The following is a 26,302-nucleotide window of genomic DNA, read 5'->3' on the forward strand; positions in this document are numbered from 1 at the left end:
TCAAGTGTGTGTAGAGATGGGTGAAAGAATTGAAATACACATCATACGCAAAATAATAGAAAGAATAGGGGATGGCTAGGAGGGAGAAGAGAGCATGTGGGTGCAGCCAGGGACCAAAGCATGGGCACTCTCTGCAAATATTTAGAGGGCTTTCTCTGAAGGAGTGATTAAACTTTGTCTAGCCCCGAAGTACCTCAGGAGGGAATGACGCCTCCATCACTAGAGGAGTTTAAACAGAGTCTGGATGACACCTGGATAAGGATATGGTAGAGCAAGTCCAGGTATTGAATGATGGATTAGCACACAGCCTCAAGGACAGGCTCAAGTTCTGAGTAATAGGTTAGCACATAGCCAAGAAATGCTTTGATTCTCTCTCTTAGGTCCAACCACGCGTTGCTCAGGCCTGGATAAGAAGGGTATTGGTGAACACCTTGGCGGGTGGACAGGACTGTTACAATAATGTAATTCACCAGATATAAATTTACCAGATTCCTAAAGAGGCCTATAGCAGGTTAAACAGCTTCAGGCCGTAATGGTCTGTGGCTCTGTCCCAGTGGACAATTGATTTTTTTTGTGGTTTGATCCACCCAGGCAGACAAAGCCTTTGCTACTTAACCTCCAGTTTAGTCTTGATTCAGCTCCTTCCAGATGGTGATTGAAATAGCACATTTCAGTTGTTTAAACTAGTGTCTGATTGGTTCAGCTCTTTGTCTCCCTTGGAATCACATGATGGGAATTTACACCAACTGGAATAAAGGATGTTTAGAAATACCTGCTGAGATTCAGAGTATTCTCTTTATAGACAATTTCCAAAGAAGCGATTTCAGTGAGGCCAAATCTTGATGGGATGAATAAGAACAGAGACAAGAAGTAGATGGACTTAATCATACATATGTAATATATTTACAAGTGTAGCAAGTTATAATGCAAAAGTTGCCTGGAAGCACGGAATGAATTCTTGTGGCTGAATGAAAGGGACTATGAGACCAGCAGAATTATTTTGACTTTAACTTTTTTGTTTGGTAAAGGCAGATCATCCAGTCTCATAGTGCTGAGAAATATCTAAAGACACCAACAGCTTCTCACCTAAACACATTTGAAAAAACCAAATGTTTATCGATAGAGGAAAGCATAAATAATTCTGATATATTTGTACAATGAAATATAATGCAGAAATCAAAATGACTGAAAAATATAAAAGGGGAGATTTCAAAAGTTATAACTAAGCTATGATGTATAAAGACTATTAAAGCACAAAGCAATACAAAATATTGTTTGTGATCATGTATGTATATAGTAAAATTATAAAACCATGGGCAGGAAGAATACACACTGAATTCATAAGAGTGCTTGCCTCTAAAAGTAGAGAGAGGAATAAGAACATACCTGCGGATGAGATAAAGAGAGACTTCCACTTTATTTGTGAATTTAACAATTTTGGAATGAAATATTAAAAATTTAAAAATTAAATATCATATTCACCATGGTGACTTTCTTATTTACACCCAAGCCTCATATTTTTCCTTCTTGTCTTAAAATAGTGACAAAACATAGTGTGCATCAGAATCTCTTGGAGGACTTGTTAAAACACAGATTTCTGGACCCACTCCCCAAATTTCTGATTCAGGAGATCTGAGGTTGGGCCCAAGATGTTGCTTTTCCAACAAGTTACCAGGTGATTCTAATGTTATTGGTCCAGGGCCACAATTTGAGAACAAGTGTATTATAATACAGTTACCTACTAGTGAACATTCATTCAGATTTTGAACTGCTTAAGCATAGAGAATTTACTTATTAATCTTTGTAGCTTCCACCTAGCAGATAAACCATCAATAAATATTTGTGAATTGAAAGAAAAAGAAAAACTCTGTGCATGCACACACACACACACACACACATATTCTTGAGTATGAGAGCCACTCAACAGCAAGCCAAAAAATGATGAATTAATGATAATAATTTGACACTTTTAGAAAAGCAAATAAAATGTTATCCAGAAAGACAGACTTTCCCCAGGGAAGGTCTCAGTGTATGGCAATAGTGTCTCATCTCCAGCAGGATATAACTCTCAAGTCAGGGGCTTGAGGAGGAGTACATAGGGAAGCCCAAAGTCAAGACACTAGACAAAAACAAGGACACCCTTTTTTTTTACATTTTACACTTTTACATCATCACATAATACCTACTTATTCACCTCCTACCAATGCTCTGTGAAATGATACAGAGATACTCTTTTCACCAAGGCTTGTGGATGGGAAGCCTGGCAAAGAGCTCTGTGAAGCTCATACAGCCTCTTCTCTGTAGGCCAGGAATGACAAACAGTGAGAATTGTTGCCATAAAAACAGACTCCCTGAATTTAGTGGGTACCGTGGGATCCTGGGATGTCAGAGGCCAAATGGTGGGGCTTCATTACCAGAAATGAGGAGGCTGTGCTTACCATAACAAGCAGCAGAGGGAAAGCAGAAATCAAAGGGTTTGACCTACAGAGACCTATGGCATTGTCTAATTGATTGCGTTGTCCCCAAAACTGACATGGATGGGCAGCTTGACTTGATTCTTCAGAAGAGCTGGTCTTAATTTTGAGCTCTGCCAGATAAGCTATTTGTGACTTTGGGCAAGTTGCTTTCATGCCTTGAACATCAGTTTCTACATTTGTAAAAAACAGAGGTATAAATTCCTGTCCTGATGCCTAATTTATAAATTATAAAATGTGTGACAATTCCATGAGATAACAGTTGTAGAGGACATTAATAAATTGGAAAGTATTAAATAAATGTAAGCAATTCTCCTGTTTTTTATTATCAACAGTGTTTGTAAAGAAACTAGAATAGACCTGTCAAATAATGGGGTTTCAAAAAGATATAAAATCTAGTACAGTCTAATCTTTTTCCTCTCAAAACTTTCATCTTAATTGGGAAGTTATGACAAGCATAAATATATAATAGCTAGAGGTATATAAACAAAGACATACCCATAGTATCATACATGCATGCATATGTACACACACACACACACACACACACACATACACTACTAACAATACAAGGTACCACTAAGTGTGTGTATAAGAAAGTTTCTGGTTAAAATAAAGGAAAACCAAACTACTCTTAAAAAATACAGAGAATTAGATAATACATATGAAGTGTACAGAGGTAAAAATCGTGTTGTTGCTGTTGTTTGTGATAAGCTTAATATTGTATTTCAATAAGGCCACCAAAGACCCAGTTTTCTTACATCTCATCACCCTGCCTTCTACAGCACAAGCCTTCAGACTACAATGGCAGTCTCAATACAGTCGACAAAAATTTTCATGCTTCCTCATCCACAATCAGCAAGATAGAAATGTCCCAGATGAGCCCATAAAAGTCTTAAGTTTCACTGTGATTGGTCATGTGCTCAAGCCATGAACCAATCCTTATGAACAGGGTTGATATATTCTGAGTGGCTTAATCCATTCTGGTATCCATCCTGGACTGCAGGTGGAGTCATTCCCATTCCAACCACACGGTTGAGCATGCACAGGGGGGTGGATCACAAAAAGTCATTCAGGATGCTGCTCTCAAAGAGAGGAGTGAATATTAGAGAAGAACTGGGAGGAAGAAGAGGAGAAAGAAGGAGAAGGGCAGCTGCAACAACATCAGAAATCTGTCCACTGCCGTGATCCACAAATCACATGAGAAAAAGAGTGTGAGAGCTAGGAGTTTCCAGATGTCTTGAAGGCCATAGAACTTGAGGGCTCTTAGTCATGACTATATCATGCTAACCCAGGTATAATAACAAATAAAAAAGAGGACGAATAAGATGATAAGTCTGGTGAAATCATTGCCTTTCATCCTTGTGTTTGGGGAGTGAGTGGGAGAATATAGATGGGAAAATGAAGAAGAAAGAGCTATGTCCTAGTTAGATTTGTAATCTTGACTTTCATGATGTGCCTTTGGTAGTCAAATAAATCATTACCCAGGGACAGCAATTCTAGGGTAGCTTAATGTTTCTTTCATAAGATGTGCCATTTGACCCTAATGTAGCATTGGAACGGAAAATGTACTTTTATATATATTTTTTTATACAGGAAAGATAGAATTAAATAGCCATTAATTGGGAACACATTATCTTTCTTAACTATTTGAACCCTACTTTAAAAGCCTGAATTTCTTTGAAATATTATTTATTTTAATGAGCTGTTTAATCTCTAGATAACAATTTCACCATCTTAATGGACCATATTGCAGAGACATGTGAAGCTAATAGGAATGAGGTGGCCACTTAGATGACCTAGAATATTTATCTGAGACCTTGACGGGTGTATCAACTTCAGTGGTATAAAAGCCTACTTTGTAAAAGTTCATCTCATTTACAAGTTTCAGCGAAAATTCTCAGGTCTTCAAATCCCAGCCTCAGGCCAGCTTTTCAAAGGATATACCTACAAGGCCAGAGGGAGGAATATATGACCACTACCCAGGCATAAGGGAGGCTGATGCCATGACCTGTAGACTAAATGTGGACTGATCGATTTGTAACTACTTCATGCGAAAAATGCCCACAGCCCAGGTTGTACTAAAACCTGTGTGTGTGAGATTGAGTGGGAAAAGATGTGCTTAAAGGTTATTAATTTTATTTATTTGTTTGTCTGTTTGTTTAGTCATTCCTTTAGCAAAACTAAAACTATGATATGAAACGTGTGGAAAGACATTAAAAAGAGTTCCTTGGAAATAATGCTCCTCATGTAGTAACAGAATGAAACCCCAATCCCAGAGCCTAAATCCATTTCTCCTCTGACAGCAAGAGTAGTAATACCCTTTTGTATTAGTATAGAAGAGCAAAATTAAGATGATCTGAAGCTGATCTGCTCTTAATTTGCCCAGCGAGTTGTTTCCCTTTAATTCACCTCTTTCCCCTAAAATACAGTGGGAAGAGCACTGGATTGGAAATCAGACAACCTGGTTCCAGCTCCACCACTCACCAGTTGGTGACATCTTGGGTGAGTTATTTTGTCTGTCTCACTCTCAGATTCTTCATGTACAAAAGAGGAATATAAACACTTTTCAAGCTAACCTAGATTAAGTTGTAAAAGTGTATATTATATCATTATATACCTATAATTTATTCATCCCATCAAGGGTAAAATCACTTAGACTTTCAAACCTTAATTTAAAAACTAATAAGGAGAATAATTTAGAGAAAAAAGCAAGGGAGCTATCAGCACCTCTTTTTATCCCTAACACTCTAGACAAACCTCCATTGTAGCATTTGCTCATTTTAAAGGAATATGTCTTACTTCCTAGACTGGGTTCCCTGAAAGCAAAGACCCTACCATACAAATTTTGTTTCCAGTGTCCAGCAAGTCCTCAACACTGAGGCACATTCTAGGTAATAAGAAAGTGAACACCTGAAATTAAGGCACTCATTCTCACTTACTGAAGAAACAGAGGTGGTCATTGACATGTTTCCTCCCGGGGCCTGTGGATGTGGATCATGACTTCTCTGAAGACCACCCCCACAGGCACAATGCTGTCTCCTTGGTGTGAGTCCATCCACTTGCTAGAGAACCCCTCTGTCTCCACTCCAAGACAGACTAAGTCCTTGCTTCTTGGTCAAAGAAGTCAAAGACTGTCTCCATTGAGTTTCTTTTCCTCTTCACCAGTATCTCTACCATTTCTTCCTAATGTCTTTTCTATTACCACAGGAAGCTATTTTATATCAACTGTCTTATTCTCCCTCAGATGCAGACCAGTTGTTTAGTGAAAGGTGAAGAAGTTCCAGGGGAAAAATTGGCATTCACTTCAGACTAATGAAACTCACCAATTATCCAGAAGTTCAGATTCCTTGAGTGGGCAGTGTAGTAAGATCATCAAAGTAACCCTGAGGTAGAAGAGGGGGAATTTGGGCTTTGTCCAGACTCCTCATCAACTTACTGACTATCTTGGGCAGGTAACCTCTCCATATGTCAGCTTCCAGTAAAATGAGTAGTGAGGATGACATGATCTCGGAGCTCTCTTTCATGTCTAATATTCAGAATTAAGGGTGTATTTTGTGTCATCATAAAACAGAATTGTTTGCATGTTGAGAATAGTTTGAGCCAAGGTCAAAAAAACTGGCCTTGCATTCGGGCAAAGAGTGAATCTGTATGATCTTAAAATAAACAAATGTGGTTAAAGTGTTAGTGAATCTGATTCTCTACAACTGTGAGTCCAGAGTTGGTAGACAGTTAAGCAGGCCCCACTGAGGAACTTTGTAAAATGTTTAAAGAAAACTGGACTGATTGCTGCTTCCAAAATGAGTGGGTCTGCTAATCACACGCTTCAATGGTTATTAAAATTATAACCATGTCCTACGTCTTTCTTGTATCACACCAGCATCACATAGAATAGCCACTATTGCCATTTTCCTGTGCTATTCTTAAGAAAAAAAATGTTGTTGCCTAGTAATAGAGATTTGTTTCGCTTGAGACTGCAAGCACATGGATCGTTCATTCATTCTTCAGTGAACACTGAGAACCTGCTATGTGCATTGCTTGAGGTACTGATTGCATCTTATATGTGAATCTGACATATATTTATTCATTGGAAGTTCATACACAAATACTCACCCTCTTACATATACTCATACAACTATAATAAATGGCAGGAAGGGATAAGTAAACCTCTTGGAAGAGATATAGATTATTAGAGAAGGGAGATATCCCAATTGAGGGCTCCGAGCAAGAATTTTATGGAGCAAGAATCTTATAAAACAAAAACAAACAAACAAACAAAAAGAATCTTATAAAACAAATCTTGAAGGCTGGCTTAGATTTGGACCTGTGGAAATGACAAGAAAGAGCAAAAGCAAAGAGAGTCTAGAAAGCACAGCACATGTGAGAAAAAATAACACCAGTTATAACATCTAACTTCCCAACTGTTTACCATGTACTAAGAACTCTGAACACTTGATCTTGGTGAATCCTTGTAATTCTAAGGGATTGGCTTTATTAGTGTGCCTATTTTCAGATGGGGAAACCAAGGCCCGGAAAAGAAGAGTACCTTGCCCAAGCTATCCCATTAAAAGAAAGAGCAGGTAGTTCAGGACTACTGAAGCCTGTGGTTGTATTAAAGAGGAAGGAAAATATAATCTGAAAAGTTCGTTGTGGCTAGGTGGTAAACAGGCTAGAATATTAGACTCTTGCAGTGAATCAAACTTAAGAAAAACAAATAGCGAAACAAATAGCGTATAATATCACTTATATGCGGAATCTAGAAAAATGGTACAGATGAACTTATTTGCAAAGCAGAAATAGAGACACAGATATAGAGAACAAATGTATGGATACCAAGGGGGGAAGGGGGTGGGATGAATTGGGAGATTGGGATTGACATATATACACTACTATGTATGAAATAGATAACTAATAAGAACCTGCTGTATAAAATAAAATAAAATTCAAAAATAAATAAATAAATAAAAATAAAAACAAACAAAAAGAGGAACACAAATGAACTAAATGGGAAGTAAAAAGTGAAACCTTCTATATATATCTTTTAAATAACTCTGCTCCATATCTTAATTAAAATCACCAAAATCAGTACTCCTTTAACACTTTTGTCAATGTTGAAGCACAAAACGGCAGTCACATCTGGAAGGAATATGGGTACCTTTGCCAGTATGGCCTTCTACTTTTGAAGGTGGCAAAAATGAGGCTGAAATGTAACTAGCTGTGATTAAATGTTCCATTCAACTTAATCTTTAAATGAAGAATATATATATATATATGTGTATATATATATATATATATATATATATATATAGGCACATAACTATATAATTCTTGCCAATTATTACCATACTACTGTTGGGAACTGACAACTAAAGATGATACTAAAAACTTAAAATCCCCTGGCACTCATACAATCTATGCACACCTTGGAAAACTATTAAGTTGTGATCTCTCCTGTGCTTTAATCATAATAATGTGATTCTATTACTCCATTGAGTTGGTTGGTAACCAGAAGTACATAAGGCCTTTAACAGAGACAGATCCCCTAAGTGGACACATTAATTCCCTCCTAGATGCCTTGTAAATAATAGATGCACCAGTACCTCAAAGGATGTTTTGTTTTCACAGACATTAGTAAAGTGGCTTAGATTTTCTCTTGTTTGATCAGCTGTTCAGGAATTAACTTCCACTAAGCACGTTCATATTAAAAATGTGTATTATCTAACATAACTATTTTCAGTAAAATAAGAAATTCCTCTTAGATGTTTATATGCTCCCATCAGAAAGTTTATACTATGGGGATTTACACTGAGTTTCTGTGTTTATATTTGGTTTCTTATTCTAGCAGTTATTCAGAAATACAGTTGATAGTTAAAACACACATCCCCAAAGGGACACCTTTTTAAGGTCTCTGTGAATTAAATTAGCAATGTTTTTATCTCTGTCTTGAGCAGTACCACTTAGTATGTTATTATAGTACTACTAATAATAGCTAGCAGGTACTGACTATTTTTATTATTGCTTGCATTTTTATTTGACTCTCACTTTGATAAAATCAAAAGAAGTCTTGAGATATCTCCTTCTGTTATTCTGCAATTATGATATTGTACTCCGATACCTTCAATAGTGTTGCATTCACTGAGGTGACCCAACACACATGTATCTTGCAACCCATAGCTCTCATGTTGGAATCTTATAATTAAGTTGGTATTTCGCCCTGAGGAAAAAAATTTAGGAGCTTACTTTTAAAACAGAAGCAGTCATTTAACCTTGTTCAGTTACAGAGAGGATTGTCAAAGAAGATATTAAAGCAATGTTCTTCTCTAGATAAATGTTCACAAGCTATAAACACATTTTAAAAGCTCAGAACTTTATTTTAGCTATTTAAGCCAGCTTCTTTCCTCCAACTTCTAAGTGATTTTTCCCTTCTATTTTTAATATATCATTTATTTTACATATCAGCCTGGTGGTTAGTTGGACATTTCAGCCTGCCTACCCATTAATACTAATACTCATTTCAACATATAATTTTAAGTGTATTTAAAATGTAATTGATGTTTGTGGCAGCCCCTTCCAATAACTACCGCTGGATTAAAACTAGAATTCATAGAGTTAATTGAGATTACTTATGTTTAAAATAACCCAAACTATCCATAACTTTTATTACCACAGGGAATTTTAAACAGTATGTCTGTGAGATTTGGAGTGCATATCTCAAAGAACTTGACTGAAATCACAAATGAAGTTAATCATATAGTATTGAACACAAAGGTTTAACTCAATAAGAAACCAAAATCCTTTTTTTCATAATTTCACCATAATTTTATTTTGTATTTACAGTCTTCAATTCCTAATGCAAGGGTCTTACTGAGGACTGGGGGGATTAGGGAGGAGAGACAGGGTTTGGAGGAGAGGAATCAGAGGTCTTATACGGACAACAATAATTAATAAAGTTAACAGGATGTGAAAGTCTTCCAGAAGAAATTCTTGCAGCCAGCTTTGCGTTCTCGGGGTGCCATGGCCGGGTTTGAGTTAGCGGATCTCTGCAGCTCCAGCCTCATTTCATCCTGTTCAGCAGCCTGGGACAAATCTTCAGGCTCCAGGGCATCGTTCTCTGTCTGGTTGGGTTCAGAGAGCAGTTCTGCCAAGAAGTACTTGGCCAATTCCTGTATGGAGTGGAAGGAAGAGCGAAAGAGAGAGAGAGAGAAAGGATAAGAATGAAGATGGTGGAGAAGAAGAAATGGAAAAGCCTGCTTGAAAAACAGATTTAACCACACCCAAACCCCAATTTTCACAGCTGTGCACTTTTTGTCACACTTAAAATTGGTTAAGGATATAAAAACAAGGGCTGTTGTTATAATGACCAAGTACACAAAGAAGCTTTAAAAACTCAAATGTTTCTGCAAGTTTTCTGCTTCTGTAGGTTTAAAATACACACATAGAAAGAAATAGATCGTTAGTTTTTCAACATGAGCCAACAGTTTGTTTAACTCAATTTCCATATCAAAAGCTACAAATTAGAATTGTTCTTACCATTCTTACTAAGTCAGCTGTGGAGAACGAGACCTTTCACAATCGTAAACATATTGTGTTCTGGCTGTAAATTGCCAGTTAGCCCCCAACCCCGTTGCATGGGAGGGAGGTGGTGCTTAAGACAGTAGCAGCTTCAGAGGTCCGTGCTTTCAGCACCTGGGTCAGCACCTCCCGCGGTCAGCACCGGGGATAAATGCCATCATCCCTTCGAGCTCAGTTACCAAGGTCTTGGAATTTTCTTGAATGCTAAAGACCTCACCTGAACAGTGACCTACTGCGCTGATCAGGAGAAACAAAGAGGTAAAAAGGGATTCTGGACTTTGAAAGTTTTCCTGTGAGCTTTGGTAGCTAAGGAACCCAGAAAAGCACCGGCACTCTTTGGGAGCACCTCTTAAATTCACCCAAGGGATCAGAGGCAAGGCTAGGGAAGGTTGGGAGGTTCTGGAGAGGCAAAAGAAGACGTCGAGGGAGTCTCCTTACCTGCTTCCCAGCGGCAGCAGCCAGGGATTTCTGCAGAAACTGACGGAGTCGGGGATCTGAGGGCGCGCCGGTGACACCGCCCAGAGCCAGAACTATGGAGAGCGCGGCCAGCGCGCACTGGAGACGGCAGGACAGCATCTCGGCGGCGCCGGAGAAGCCGAGCTAGAGTGCGGTTGGTCAAACTCTAGGAGCTGATCGCAGGCAGCAGCAACGGCTCTGAACCTCGCGGCTCCTAAAGCGGCTTGTATGCTCTCCTCCGTCTCCCCCTTTTTAAACTCTCTCTCTGACGTCAGACTAGGAGGCGCCCCCAGATCTCACCAGCGCTTTTACGCACCATTACCCTCGTGAAATCAATCACAGAAGTGAGAGGAGGCTACACAATCAAAAGTGGCTTATTTAAAAAATTTAAATCCTGCACAGGAACAGGCACACACGATTCCACACGTCACACAACCATCTACACAACCTTTTTATATTCACTCAGTGCTATGCACATACACACTCCATAATTTCACTCACACATGTGTACACTTAATTACACACGCTCAAACACTCAGCCCCTGGAGAAGCAAATGCACTATCACACTCAGCCGCATACACATAAATGTACCCAGACAATTCTATCCATCATCATGCTCAAACATTTTAGGAGAACCAAATGCAAAAGTATATGAGTGTGACAAGTGGAGATGGTTACAAGCATTCTTTGTGACAGTGAATGTCATAAGCATTCCTCTAAGAACAGATTTGAAAATGGAATGTGGATTTTAGAATGACCAAGTCACCTTTCTCCATTAACTCTGTAAAGAGTCTTGTAGATTAAGATGTAATGGGGCTCTAAAAGAACTCACTTTTCCTTATAATGGAAGAGTACCGTAAACTCACCCTCCATCCCTCTTTCTCAGCAGCAAAGACACTTCTAGTCTGCTTGCCATTCCACCGTGACAAAAAATGCTAAAGGGAAAAAAAGTGAGATTGACTTCATTTTGGTGCTAGAAATTTGGAGCTAGAAAGAAATCTCAGAAAACATCTACTAAACCTCAGAGTTTGAGTCACTGAGCCTAGAAATGGGCAGTGAAATTCTCTGGCTCACATAGTACACAGCTGGAGCAAGGACCAGACCTCCACATCCCAAACTAGGATTCTTTTCACTCAGCTCTGAGTTTTCTAATGGATTCCTGGCTAGTAGTAGCAGTTTTAGGTCAGGGACTCCCAGTGTGGACATACAGAAGTCCAGGAACCCCCTGAATGTAAGTGACCATTATCGTAAGTCTCTGTGTGAGAAAAGCATCAACAGTGCTCCCCCGCTCCCCACACAAATGAAAAGGAAGTTTGAGAAATGCAGTTCTGGAATTCTGGTTGTGGTCTGCTTAGATGTTTGCTGTCCTGATCAGAGTTCTGGTAGCTTTTTCTTTTCTTTTTTTTCCCCCAGAGTAATTCCTTATCAAGGAATGGCCAGCTAATGTCCTGGCATGGACCAGATGATCCCTGCAGGCTCTTCAAGGGTTGACATTTTATAAGCTTCAAGTTCATAAGAGCTGAAAAAAATTCTTGTATCTTCAGAAACTAAGTGAAGCAGAGAACTTGACTAATCCTGTCACCAGCCAGGCATCACATATGTATTCTCAATACTTAGACCAAAACCACAGTGTTGAGAGGCAGGAGGGGTTGGGAGGTGTCTTGAATCACTTGAATAATTGTCACCTTTGCTTTTTGTGTCTGTAAGCTAAAGCAATAAGAGAAGGCACAGCAAGGAGTGCTAAAGCTTCCGGGGCTTGGGGTGAGTCCAGACAAGGCTTAGAACAAGTAAGGCATTAAAAAGTCACTCACATGTGTTGGAATAGTCTGGGAGAGCAATGGATCTCAGACTGCGGAACACAGTGCATGTTATTTTCTCTATATATCCTGGAACCCTCCTAGGCCTATAGCTGTGGGTTCAGAGTCTAGTTATGTCAACCCAACTGTCCCAAGGCACCCTCAAATGATCTCACATCTCTTCCACTCAAGCCTTGCCCTTGGCAGCCCCATTGAGTAGAGAAGAATTTTCCTAAAACAGGAGCCAGCCAAAGAACAAATAGCAGCCCCTCCATCTTGCTTTATGCTCTCTTCTATTTCCCTCCCCAGACGACTGCTCCTCTCCTTCCACATCTTTATTCTCCTTTTTCCTCTTTCTCCCTTCCCAAACCTTTCTCTGCATTTCTCTCTCCAGATCTTCCTCATTCAATCCCCTTTTTACTTTCTTGCTCCACTCCCTATCCTCATTCCTCTCTGTTGTACTCCCCTCTAACCAGTCATTTTCTGACTTTGGTCTGGTTCTATCTGGCTTCCTTCTGCCTTCTCTGCACATCTCCCTCCCTTCCCATTCTGCCTACTCAATATCTATCCCAGTCTCTGCCTCTAGTCTCTTCCTCTCTTAAGCCCCTCCTTCCATGACTTCCTCTTTCCTTCTCAGCTGTTTCTCGTAAAAAATTACTCATGGTGCTCGCTTCAGCAGCACATATACTAAAATTGGAACGATACAGAGAAGATTAGAATGGCCCCTGAGCAAGGATGACACGCAAATTCTTGAAGCGTTCCCTATTTTTCAGGAACAAAGAAAATGCAGCATACAATGCAATATCAGAACTTAAAAGGAAAACATTTCAGTTCAGTCAGTCTATGTCAGTCTAATTTATATACAGTAAAATGCAAAGGTCTTAAGTGTACAGTTCAGTGAGCTTTGACACCCTTATAAACCTATGAAGCCAACATGGGAATGAAGATATAGAATATTTCATCACCTTCAAAGTTTCTGAGTGTCCCGTTTCAGTCCATTGCTCCTCAAGAGGCAAGTACTCTTCTGATGTCTCTCATTATAAGTTAGTTGTGACTGTTTTTGAACTTTATGTAAATGGAATGATTTGGTATTTAAAAAAAATACTCGTGATCTTTAGCTGTTTAAGTATCTACTTGCGAATAGTAAGTCTGGGTGGCTTCCCTCATACCTTTGCTGAAGTGCTGAAGCTGTGGATGAGATGACTTCCGGGCTTTTTGTTTTGTTTAGTTTTATAATCCTCAAATTGTTAGGAGTCTAGGAGCCATTTAAGAAAGAAAGAATGAAAGGCGACACAAATTCTTCCTTAAGCCCCTCCCCATGGCCAAGTTTTGCATAAAGTTTGATTTAGCACAAAGACACTTGAAACTTCCCCAACCTGAGCCCTTTGCAGCCGACCCCCAGGGTCTTGCTCCCAAGTCCCGAAGGCTGGAGGGGGGCAGGGGGCGCTGTCTGTGGTTGTACTGGGGACCCTATTTCCCAGACCTTGGTCACTAAGAATGATAGACCCCATCCTTGTGCAGCCCTCTGTGGTTCACAAAGTATTTTCTCATCCAGTACGACAGGGCGTGCTAGCCCCATCTCACAGAGGAGGAAATTGAGTCCCTGAGAGCACAGCTGCCTCTGCCTCGCACAAGGGCACGGAGGCAGGAAGTGGCAAGGTTGAGGGAGGGTACTGATCAGTTTAACAACTCTCCTCCTCCCCTGACTCAGGGATGCCAGAGACACCTCCTGGCTGAGCAGTCTGCAGCCAGGATGCAAGGGCCTCGAGGGGGCATCTAGGCCCCTTTCATGTGCTGCTCTCCGACCGGGATATGATTTCCCACCTCCCTGTGAAATGTACATTTGGAGGTGACTACCTGCCAATATGAGGAGCAAGAACTCAGTTTAGTAAGAGACAATAAAATCTATGAGTAATCAGCTGTTCAATATTAAGCGGTGCAGGGAAGCAGAAAGTAACTGTATTTGGAGTCCAGAGACCTGGGTTCTAGTTCTGGTTCTGCCACAGTCCAGCTGGGGGCTTCCTCTCTGGGCCTTAGTTTCTTCATCTGCAAAATAGAAGGCTTGATAGGCAACCTTTGTGGTTCTTTCCAGCCCTGATCATCGACAAGCTTGACTTTGAGAAAACAAAGGGGCGAACTAGAGCACACTATGATGTTAAAATGCTGTTTCTCAAATTGAGATCTTTATATTGGAAAAGAACCTGGCTTTTATGTAATCTGAGGGAGGAAGCCGGATGCAGCGAGTATTTCACAGGCCTGTTAGAAGGAAAATTTGCTCTTGCATCTTGCTTCTGGTGCTGACCTGCCCTCCCCACGTGGACCTCAGTCTCTCCATCTGTAAAATTGATTCACTCAAATTCTTTCTACAAATAAGTACTGAGAATCTGCACTGCTTGAGAGGTTCATAATATAGTAGTGAACTAGACAGACAAAGTCCTAGTGAGAAAGACAAACAATAAACACATCAATTAATTAATTATGTTCAAGTTGCTAAGAATTAACACAAGGTATAAAGCATGATGACTAGGGGAAAACCCTCCTGAGGAGGAACCATTTGAGCAGAGACCTGAATGAGGTGAGGGAGCTAGACATGCAAATATCTGAATAAAGATATTTCCTTGTCAGGTGAAAAGACAATCTGTTCAAAGGCCCTGAGGTAGAAGCATGCTTGGTACATTCCAACATCAGAAACAAGGCAAGGGAACTCGAACAGAGTGCGTGAATCAAAGAGGGCTGGGAGACGAGACCAACAAGGCAGACAGGGGCCAGATCACACAGAGCCTTGAAGACCATGGAAAGAAAACCACTGGAGGATTTTGAGCAGGGGATTGACCTGATTTGATTTTTTTTAATCAATGCCTTCTGCTAAAGTGGAGAATTAACTGTAAGAGAGCAGCAGAGTCAGGAAGATAACTTAGGAGTCAAAGAACCACGTAAGAGAAAAGAAGAGCCAGGATGAAAGGGACACATTCTCCCTTAAATACCCAAGCTGGTTGGCTTGGCATAACGGCATTTCATACCTCCAACCCGAGACTACTGTAGCCAACACCCAAGGCCTGTTTCCATGGAAGGGAAGGTGGTTTGTGCTTATTTGGGGGACCTTATTCCCCAGACTAGCTCAGGCAAGAGAAGATGGTATTTGGTCAAGAGTGACAGCTATGAAGGGGCTGAGGGCTGGTTACGTTTGAAGTTTATTTTGAAGTATAGTTGACAAGACATGCTAATGGTTTGTTTGGATCTCAAGTTAAGGAAATGAGGAGAACAATTGGTAACAAGTCATCTAGACATTCCCTAAAATGCTTTCAAGTTCCACAAATTTCTGAGAGTGCAGGAAGTGGATTTCTGACAAAAACTTCTCTTGGACATTTTGTAAGTGAAAAACCATTTTACTTCCAAGCCAGAATAAAGTGAGAATTATAGGCAGTGGGGAAAAGCAACATGGTATAGTATAAAAAGCCCTGGTCTGGATGTCTGAGGCCCTAGACTTAAGTCCTCAGTTTTCTCTTGCTTAAAATGGGCCTGATAATCCTTGCTTTTGCTATAATATGATTTAAGAACCAGGTCAGACAGTGTAAGTGAAAGTGCTTGGTTATCCATAAAACACGATGAAAAGATAAAGTCTTGTTTTTGTTGTTGCTGCCCAGAGGGAGGCCATCAGCCAGCGCCTGGGGTGTTATTCAATGAGCCAGCTTCTGGAAGCTAGAGTGTCCTCAGTGATGCTCTGACCCAACCAGTCAGACTGCCCTTCCTCTGGGGACACTGTAGGGTATGATCGGAAGATCCAGGAAGATCTCTCACAGAAATACAGCAGACTGGTGCTGAAATTCAACCCTTAGAATTAGTCTATGACTATTAGACTATTAGAAAATAGTCTCTTCTCTACATTTTTTTGGAGACGTAGCACATTAAAACTTGATAGTTATTAACACTTTGGTGTGAATATATATGCTGAATTGTCTTCTTGCTTATAGTCACCTAAAGGACAGTTTTGACCTAAGAAAAGTTGGGAGATCACTTGGAGAAGAGGCAGATTTATTGAATGTGCTGCTGGGGCTGGGGGCAGGCTATAGGGAGCACGCAGACCCCTCCTGTCCAAGGGCAAGTGTGCTTAGGTGACAATACCCTAAGGACCTTTCCTTCTAGAGCAACCCTACCACCCTGGAGCATAAGAATGAGACCTTGCAATTCTCTAAGGGCTTCTGCTGAGCTAGATTTCAGCTGGAAGTGTGTCAGTTCATGCCCCTGGAGTTGCTGATGGTAGAGAAGCCAGACTTTCCCGCCAAATTGGCTTTCACCAACTTCCACAAAGCCTGGCCTAAAGTGATCGCTTTAGACAACGAAAGGTGAAGGGGTCACTGAATGAAGCCCAGGGGTGAACTTCTTTCATGGGTGGGTGAGTGATGACAGCTCAGGCCTGGTCTCCTGCAGTAGTCTCCTCTCTGTTCTTATCCCATCACTTCCAGCTCAGAAGCTCTCAATGACTCCCCAGTGCCAGCTAGTTCAAATGCAAACACATTTGCCTGGCGGTCATGTTTCCTCAGACCCTAACTGTCCTGTTCAGTTTCACTCTGTGTCACTCCTAACCTCTCCACCTTCCCATTCCCCACCACCACCTGTTCTTCCCTGTACACACTCTGCAGTTTCCCGCATCCATGTTTGTGTGCATGCTGCTCCCTCCACCTGGAATACCTTGGACCCATCTCTGACTATTAACATCATACAGCTTACTTTAAGTCAAGAGCTTCTCATTTAGAATTACTATGGCCCCCTCCTGTGCCCAAGGGTGTGTCTTTTGTGCCTCTAGTAGAGACCATTCTAGATCACTTCACACTTCTGTTCCTTGAGAGTCTGTATGTCTCATCTATGAGCCTAGAGCTTCACTGAGGGCAGAAATCTTGTTTCTGTCATATTTGTATTTTCCTCAGAGACTATAAAAATGTGAAGCATACAGTAGTTGCTGAAAAATGTTGATTTAGTGGAAGACAAATTCTTCTTATATGTGAGGTCTCTGTGGATTCTGTAGGTAGAACGAACCTCAGGTGAACCTCAGGTAACTGAGGACTGTATCACTTGACCCCCAACCCTAGGAAGCGGATACTTTCAGGAACACATATCCATTGATCCCTTAGTAATCTCTGAGCTTCAGCAAAGGAAAAAACCCTAAACACTGTTCTGTGTAATTGTTCCTATCTGCTAAAAACTAACTGAAACTGTCATATGAATATGCTAATATAGTCATTGGAAAGATAAGGGACTTCACTGGAAGGCTTAGGGAGGACACATCCACCAACCAATGAGGAACACGTATGTCCCTGGCACACAATAGAAGAGAGTAGCACTGCTGACTCACCTCTGCATACTTTCATGTTTGATCATGTGTTAATATCAACCAAACAAGGGAGTGGAGGCCTCAGGTTACATAGTTCGTGCAGAGCTGGGCTGATGTCAGATCCCTGTCTGTCACTCCAACATTTCCTCTCTCACCAGAGAGAAGCAAGGAAACTTTGCCCCTAATTATCCTCTCAGATTCCTTTCTCTTTGTGGGTCCATTGGACTCTCCAGAAGCATCCCATTTGCTGATCTATGGCTTCTGCTCAGAGCTCCCCAGTGAAATGAAATCGAGCTGTGCTCTGCCCGACTGTGCCACCCAGCGAACGTCTCCCAGTTCTCTTTACCTATTTTCCTCCTAAAAACAAGGTGTTAAGTCTCAGGTCTTGCACGAGCCTTCCCAGTGCAGCTGGCAGGGGAAGAGCTATCGTGACCAATGGGGATTGAGAAATGAGGCCAGAGACCTACGGCCCTGTTCCTGGAATAGCACACAACAGATGGCGAAGTTCCTCTTCAGGGTGCTCCTGAGACCCGCCCCCCCCCTTTGAAACAGCATGATAGGGGCTATATAAACACAGAAGTGCCCCATGGAGTGAAAGTATCCCTTTTACAACTCCAATTTCCCACACTCAAACTATAATCTTAACCTAGACTGGTGGATCTTAACTCTAGCTTCACACAGGATTGCCTGGGAAACATTTTAAAAGCACAGATGCCTGGGACCCAACTGCAAAGATTCTGACTTACAAGTCTATATATTTTAAGAACTGAATTACAGTCTGCTACTAGAATGGGCTCCACCTTTGCAGAAAATGATGGAGTCACAAACTACCGCCCACCACTGTTCTCTCATCTCACTCTGCTCAGTTCCTTCTCCCTTTTACCGTTCTCTTCTTTCCCACCTTTGACTTGGGGACCCCCAAGCACAATGGACTTGGCTTGGCCCCATCAGGGCCAAAGCACCTGCTTCATTGGCTTTCCTGATACAATACCAATTGTTGAGAGCAGAGGCAGGACTGTGGCCAGAAGTGGGCCAAACCACAGACCAGGACCTTCAAAAGCATCTAGTGCCTCCCCTGTGTTTACATGTTGGAAAATTGAATTCAAGAGAAAGGAAGGGTCTCTCTCAAAACCACATAACTAGTATTAGAGTCAGATCCTCTGATTCTCTTAGTTTTATGTTATTTCTGTGAAGTTACTTGAATCCCTTCTACCTAAGTGGTTGAAATCATGTTGTAAGATTGGCAGTTCCTGCCCTGTTATCTATGTATCTCCCCATCGGCCTGGAGCAAAACCTTATTCCCTGACAAGAGTATTATCCTAGAGAGAAAGCTTTGGGGATTAATGTGTTGGGCCTTCATGCTTTGTGTCTCCATCCTTTTCTGGTTGTGCATTTCCTAATCCCGTGAAACAACTGGACCTGCTCCTCAAGGCCACACGGCTAAGCGTGGCTGCTTCAGCTTACCCAGAGGAAGCTGTTGTTAAACTGAGCTCGCCTGCCCTCTGCTGGCTCAAATGGTAGAAGACAACTTCATCTAAAATTTTAGGGCAGGATTGTATTCATTCCTTCATTTATTTCCTTCACCAACTTCTTTAAAGCACCCACTATGCGGAGACAACTGTGCTTGGTGCTAGGGTTGTAAAGAAGTACTCAGACAAAAACCTCTTCCCTCACATATTTGATTATTGAGCACTTTGTGCCAGACACTGTGTTGGGGATTCAGAGATGACCAAAACTCAATCCTTGGCTTTGAAAAAAAGTCGCAGTCTAGGAAATTATACAGATTCCTATCTGAGCCGTAGAATCAAACAATTAGCCCTAGAAGGAACTTCAGACACTTTATAACCTGTGTTATAAATGCTTCCCAGGCTTCCTAAATTAGGTCCTGGGCTCCCTGCACACAGGCCACAGGGACTGCAGAGGCAGGGGGACGGGGTGTGTGGCAGGAATTCTATTTCATTGAACAGGATTCTGCAACAAAGTTTCATAGAAACAAAGAGCTTGAAGGGGAAGCAAAGTTGGAAAACCGCATTTCTAATACAAACCATCCTCATATTTAACCTGAATACCCTCCAACCTCATGAACCTGTACTCATAATCAATGTCACATTTATAGCTGGTCTTAGAGTCACTGACCTATTTACCTTTTTGGACCCATATGGCAGTGAAATCTCACTCCCTTTGTAAGGTGCTTCCAAGAAGGTCTCACATGTGAGGGCTCCCTTGCCCCCAGGTCATCGCCAGTGTTGAGAACCTGTGAATGTGACCTTATTTGAAAAAAAAAAAAAAGGTCTTTGCAGATATAATCAGTTCAGGATGTCAAGATGAGATCATGCTGGATTATCTGCATGGGCCCCAAATCCAAAGACAAGTATACTTATTATTAAAAAATAATTATTTAAAGATCACCTAATATGCATCTAAATCTATATCAGTTATTTACTTATAACTATCTTGTTCTAGTGAATATTCAAATTAGTTTACAGGAGTAGATTTTTAAAATGCAAATTAGCAACTAGTAATTTGAGGTTCAAGATGGTGAACTCAGCCTGTGCACCTACCTATTTTGCAAACCTTCCAAACTCTGCAAATCCCTCGTTGGCATAATCAAATGCAAAGTAGGGAGAGAATAGGGTTTTACTTCAGGCTGATGGGGAGATACATGAAAACTGTCTAAAGAATCAGAGTAAATGCCTCTCTCTCCCCTATGGACAAAGTTACTACAAGAAACAATAAAACAAACAAGTAAAACCTTAGAAACTCTCCAGCTTATACTCTCTACAAGACTTGTGAAGTTATTGCATCAATTTTTTTATATATTACATTAGGCAATGTAAAAGGAAAGAAACATTAGGCTGTTAATGGATTTTTTTTCTACCTCAGTAAATTCCAGAAGACATTGAAATAATGCCTACCAAGTTTTGAGAGAAAAAAAAGATTGTTATGATAAAAAGTAATACTTGGCCAATCTATTTAGGGGGGATAAGAGCAAAAAAAGGCCATTCTCAGATAGGCAGACCAGTCACATACTCTCTCTCTCTCTGAAAATATTACTCACAAAAGTAAGAAAGGAAGAGAATAAATCAAAATAAAGAACTCAAAAGTGAAATCGGCTGGTATAAAGATGGTGAGGAGAAGTAAACCTATATGATTTAAGAGTTGATTCTTCAATTAATATTATGAAACATAACGCACTTGTCTAATATAATTCTTGAAAGAGAATGTATGAGCTATCAAGTATTTTATTAATTTATTTATAAAATACTAGATTATTCTAACAAAACTAGAAATCCAAGTTGACAGGAAAGAGGGTATGTGAAATTCTTCCCCATCTACCAAAAGAATTAATATCTTGTGAAACTTTCTTGAAATAGATATAAGAATGTGAATGAAAATGTATTTTCTAAAGATGCAAAGATAACCAGTATTAGAATAGACATTTGTTGTATAACTTTCTATGGGAAAAAGATTTTTAAAAGTCTAACAATACTGTGAAATAAGTTTTTAAAGAACTAAGAAGCATTAAAACAGAAATAATTTTTATATGTGATGTTTTCCTCCCTAATTTCTAAATAAACTGCAAATATATTTTATTTCATTTTTATCCTAAGATTTAGAAACACCCATTTTAAATTTAAACACACGTGTCACGGAACAAAGTTGGATTTTTTGACTCATTGCAAAGAGGGAGGATGCCCTTGGGAACCATGAAGCATCTCAGTAAGAGGGTTTAGAACAGGCACACTCTAGCACTGGGGCATGTGTCAGGTGAGGGAACGTTGTAAGTGACTTTGCTCTGGATTGGATGCTGTCAGAAAGTGGAGAATATTTTATGATTGGAAATCTTAATGATTCTTATCTAGAAGGTGAGAAGACAGAGTGGAAGCAAGCTAAAGCTGTGACTGGTAAGGTAGCAGCCCCTCATAGTGGCCAGAATAGGGGGTTGTAAGTCGTTTTTGTGGTTTCGACCTTGTTTATGTTCTTATCTATATTCAGATGTGACTGCGGAGTGGTTTTATGCTTGCCTTGATCTAGTATCATCCCAGAGTGGTCTGGTCTGAGGTTGCTGCTCAGTGGAGTTATGTTCAACAGGAGAGCACCATGGCCTAGCTGGGAGTGCCAGGCCGGCTCTCAAGGCTGCTTTTCTCTTTCTCATCTTTTATATAAACACTTTGATATATGAACACACACACAGGGGCTTCCCTGGTGGCGCAGTGGTTGAGAGTCCGCCTGCCGATGCAGGGGACACGGGTTCGTGCCCCGGTCCGGGAAGATCCCACATGCCACGGAGCGGCTGGACCCGTGAGCCATGGCCGCTGAACCTGCGCATCCGGAGCCTGTGTTCCGCAACGGGAGAGGCCACAACAGTGAGAGGCCCGCGTACCGCAAAAAAAAAGAAAAAAAACCACACACACACACACATAAGCGTATATAATCAAAAGTTTTATATATTTTATTTTATTAGGGACATTTACTCTTGTTTAAAGAACTACGATATGTGTATAATGAATGTGGATATACACATATTTAAATCATAAGAAAGTAATTCACTTTTTTTTAAGTTTTCCAATTTTTTATTTTAATGTATAAATTTTATACAATTCCAATCAATATTTTAACAAGAATTTAAATTTTGTTTTCCTTTTTTTAATTCAAAACCCAAGAAGAGGTTGATAAATTTTTTTATTGGGAAAAGCAAAATAGGCAGAAATAACAAAAAACCTTCTTGAAAAGACAGATAACCAAAAGAGAAACCAGGTTCATGCTGGGAACTTCCGAAAGTAATTCACTTTTATTGTAGAAACAAACAAAAAGGAATAAAAAAGCAAAATGGAAAATCAGCGGTACTCTAATTGTTCTCAACCGAATTCAGCATACATGAACAATTAGGACCAGAAACAATTGTCTACTTTCACTAATTATTCAATTAGTTAATTGACTTGATTTTCAGCATTGAATAAACAAATTTTTCTGTGTTGTTTGACCACAGTTATTAGTTTTGGGACTTGTAGCCCAAATTCTCCTTACCCACAGCACACCTGAAGAGCTCATTCATTGCTATACCTAAAGATGAGAACTGAGACTATTCTAGCTCCTTGAGTGTGAAAGAAAGATGGATGGAGAAAGATTAGAAAGAGGGGGAAACTGAATGCTTCCTTTAATACATACATAGTGCCTAGTATAAAATATGTAGGCATTCAAATGTTTGTAGAAGACACAAGGGTAGGATTGCTGTTCAGCACTACCTTGTTTTGTTTTGTTTTTTGCTTTTAAAGACAAGTTCTAAAAATGATAATAAAATCTCTCATGCTCCCTCCTCACTCCTTACTTGAGCCAAAAGAGCTGTCTTTACCTAACTCCTGCCCACCTTGCTTTTCTGCCCTCTTTCACCGGTGCTGCCAGATTCCTCTTGGGTTCCATCCTGCTCTTTTCTGGTACTTGGTTGCTTACTCTTCCTGAGCATGAAATAAGCTCTGTCTCTGGGTCTTCCTTTTTCTTCTCTCAGCCTGGGATGCCCTTGGCTTCCTATCAGCCCCATCCTTGACCCCCTGACCATTTCTACAAAACATACCCCTGCATGACTGGTCAGAGAAACCATCTCTGACCCTTCATCCCAAGGTATGACAAAGTTGTTCCCTTTCCTAGCATTGACTAGCATACATTGTGAGCCCTCCAAGTCAGGGACTATGTCTAATTATCTTTGTAATCCTAGAACTTAGGATAGACCAGGAATAAAATAGACCAGAGTAGATAGATGTTGACTTTTGGATGAAAATGGAAGGATAAGAGCTGTATAACCATAGGATATACACCATGCAGTTTTTCCTGAATTGGTAATGGGTTTATATTGACCCACTCCACTGTATTGTTGGACTGGTGCCCAGATATTCTGAGTCTCAGCACAAATTCCTTTCCATGCATCACTGTCCTCTTCATCAGGTACTCTGCAAGCAACTGCCAACCAGCAATCAGCACAAGTCATATACGCTTACTCAGTGGTATAAAATCAGCACAAAGATACACACAAGGGTTATAGGGCACTGCCTTCTTGTAATACCTATAACTCAGATGCAGTTACAGGATATACACAGAAACAAAAGAATAAGAATAGTAAGAAAGGGCCTCTCTTGACAGGTCACATTGGCCTCATGAGAGACGAGGAACAAATATTCACTCCACATCACAGCGACAAACGTCCATGCCCACAGGGTTAATCTCACACCAAGTATCGGCAAAAGTTCTCTCCTCAACCTCTTGTCAGCCATCCTGGCAGACAATTTTTGCACATCTTTCAGACATTTCTGTTTCCAGGTTTCTGGAAGTCCAGTTTCCCCTCCCTGTCTTCAGATGCTGGCCTGAAGTCCAGCTGTCATCCAGATGTTAGTGGGTGCCTCTGCCCTCTGGCAAAGTGTTCCTTGAGTCCTTCTCAATAAGTGGTATGTATTGTTAGTATCTGGAAATGAGGTGTGCCCGGCTAATGAGACTAAGTTTTATCCACTAGCAGGAAAGAGCACAAGCAGGGGAGAAAGCTGATCATATCCGATTATTAGAAAATCGCCCCAGGATAGTGGTAGTGTGGAGGGTGGGCTGTAGCAGGGGAGGCTACAGGCATGACAATAATGAAGGAGGCTGCAGAGGCAAGGGACACAAATGATGAGTTTGGGCAGCAGTAAATGGGAAGGAAAGAAAGAATATCAACCTCAGAGGTATTTGGGAAGAGCATTCAACAGGTCATGGTGACCGATTCGTGCGGGATAGGGTAGGGTGGTGAGAGGGGTCAGGAGATACCTCCCAGATTTCTGAAGTAAGAGAAGCAAACAGGATGGCAAAGTGATGAGATCAGCTTTGGTCATGCTGAGGGATCTCCCAGTGGACAGGGCAATTGGTCTGTGGGTCTGGAGTTCAGTAGAAATACTTAGAGGAGCTATAAGGACCGGGAGTTCATATGCAGTAGAAACTTAAGTCATGGTGGGTGTATGTAACAGAGAGCAAACCAGCAAGGTGAGAGAATCTCAGGGAACACCAGCACATAAGGGATGCTGAGAGAAAGAACATCATCACAGCAGAGAGGAAACAGAAGTGGGAGACCGAAGAGGGAGTGCTCCCTCCTTGACCCGGAATCTTCAAGGAGGGAGTGCAAAAGGCAGCAGCGAGACCAGGTGAGATAGAGATGATTTGGCAATGGGGTGCGGGGTGACAGTTTTAGGCAGATGGAAATGAGACTTCCACGAACTAAGGGGTAAATAAGAAGTAGAGATAAATATAATCTACTCTTTGAGAAACTGGGCTTTGAAGGAATTAAAAAATACCTGGCAATAGTCAAAAGGGAAGTGAAGACAGTGAGGGGGTCACTGGAGTTAAATATGAAGAAGACACAGGTATTTATATACTGAAAATAAGTGGCTGCTGAAGGAGAAGATGTTCATCTTCCGAATTTTTCTCCGATCTCATCTCATTTCACCTACTCTACCCCCCTCACCCCCACTCTATTTTCAGTGGCTCTTCATCCCTCAACCCCCAGGCCCACCACAGAGGCCTCACCTTTCCTGACCCACCTGAAGCCTGACTCTCCCCCTGACACAATCTGAGCAGTCTACCCCTAACCTTATACCCCCCCCCACCCCGCCTTTCAGTAAGAGGTGCTGCTGGTGCTGCTTCATCAAGCTGGGAGCAGTTGGAGACCTCTGGAAACCTCATGATACCTGGCCTGCTGACATTCCTCTTCCCAGAAGCCACCATATGTCTGCAGTTGAACAACACCCTGTGAGGCACACGCTCTACACAGGCCCTGCTGAGTATCCTCTGTAGCTGGCAGAGGTGAACACAACCCCACATGCCCACTAGTTCACAAACATACCAGCCTGATGCTCTTCCTGTACCTCTACTGCACCCAGTTGAAGAAAGGTAGATTCTTCCAGATTGCCTAGGGCTCGGTCCCTAGAGGAATCCGGACAAGTCACCAGAAGCTCCCTGCTAAAGCCAGAGAAGAGTAAAGCCAGCCTGCACATAAGCGGACAGGTGGGACACAGTGCCCAAAGCAGTCCGTCTCTGGAAACACATCCAGACAAACACCACCAGACAAACGCACCACCTTGAACTTCATCTTCAGTTTGCAGGTCTCACTTGGGGCAGAAATTCTAAAGATGAGCTATAGAAAGGTGTGAATGTCAGACAACAATTAGGGGTGTGAATGGGACAGTTTCTTTTCCTATTCCAGATAATAATAAGCACAGGGTCATCTGATGTCAGTCCATGAATCAAATTGCCCAAGTCACAGCTATGCCTGAGGGAACAGGCACAGCAAATACATTCTCCCTCATGGGGCAGTCTCATGGACTGGGCAAGGGGGAGGGGCTGGGAGACAGGTGCCGTCTCCACTGCTCATGCTCCCCCTTGGTCATCACGCCCCCTGAATGGAGACACACAGCCCCACTGTCACCTGGAGGATCCCAGATCTGCCTCATCTGCCCTTTCCCTCAGTATCCCCAGGATCTGGGACAGCTACAGAATCTTCTACAAGGTATTTTCATATAGGAGGGCAATATCACACCTGATACTGCATCATGTGTAAGTAGTGTTGCCACAGCTCACACATTTCTGCAGAGCACAGGAATATATTCTCCGGGCCCCAAACCAAGACACACACACACACACACAGCCATCCTCTTGTGGT

General features: G+C 41.3%; 1 protein-coding gene across 1 annotated transcript; it reads right to left on the minus strand.

The window, feature by feature from the left end:
• Positions 1-9,424: 9,424 nt before the first annotated feature.
• On the minus strand, positions 9,425-10,622 carry SST (somatostatin; the record flags this gene model as incomplete). The annotated part of the gene is made up of 2 exons (XM_081235841.1): positions 9,425-9,637; positions 10,485-10,622. 2 exons carry the CDS (start codon positions 10,620-10,622, stop codon positions 9,425-9,427), a joined length of 351 nt encoding a protein of 116 aa, XP_081091967.1.
• Between the last annotated feature and the right edge of the window lie 15,680 nt (positions 10,623-26,302).

This window comes from Mesoplodon bidens (genome assembly GCF_964165515.1).
Source record: "Mesoplodon bidens genome assembly, chromosome: 5".
Lineage (NCBI taxonomy): Eukaryota > Metazoa > Chordata > Mammalia > Artiodactyla > Ziphiidae > Mesoplodon > Mesoplodon bidens.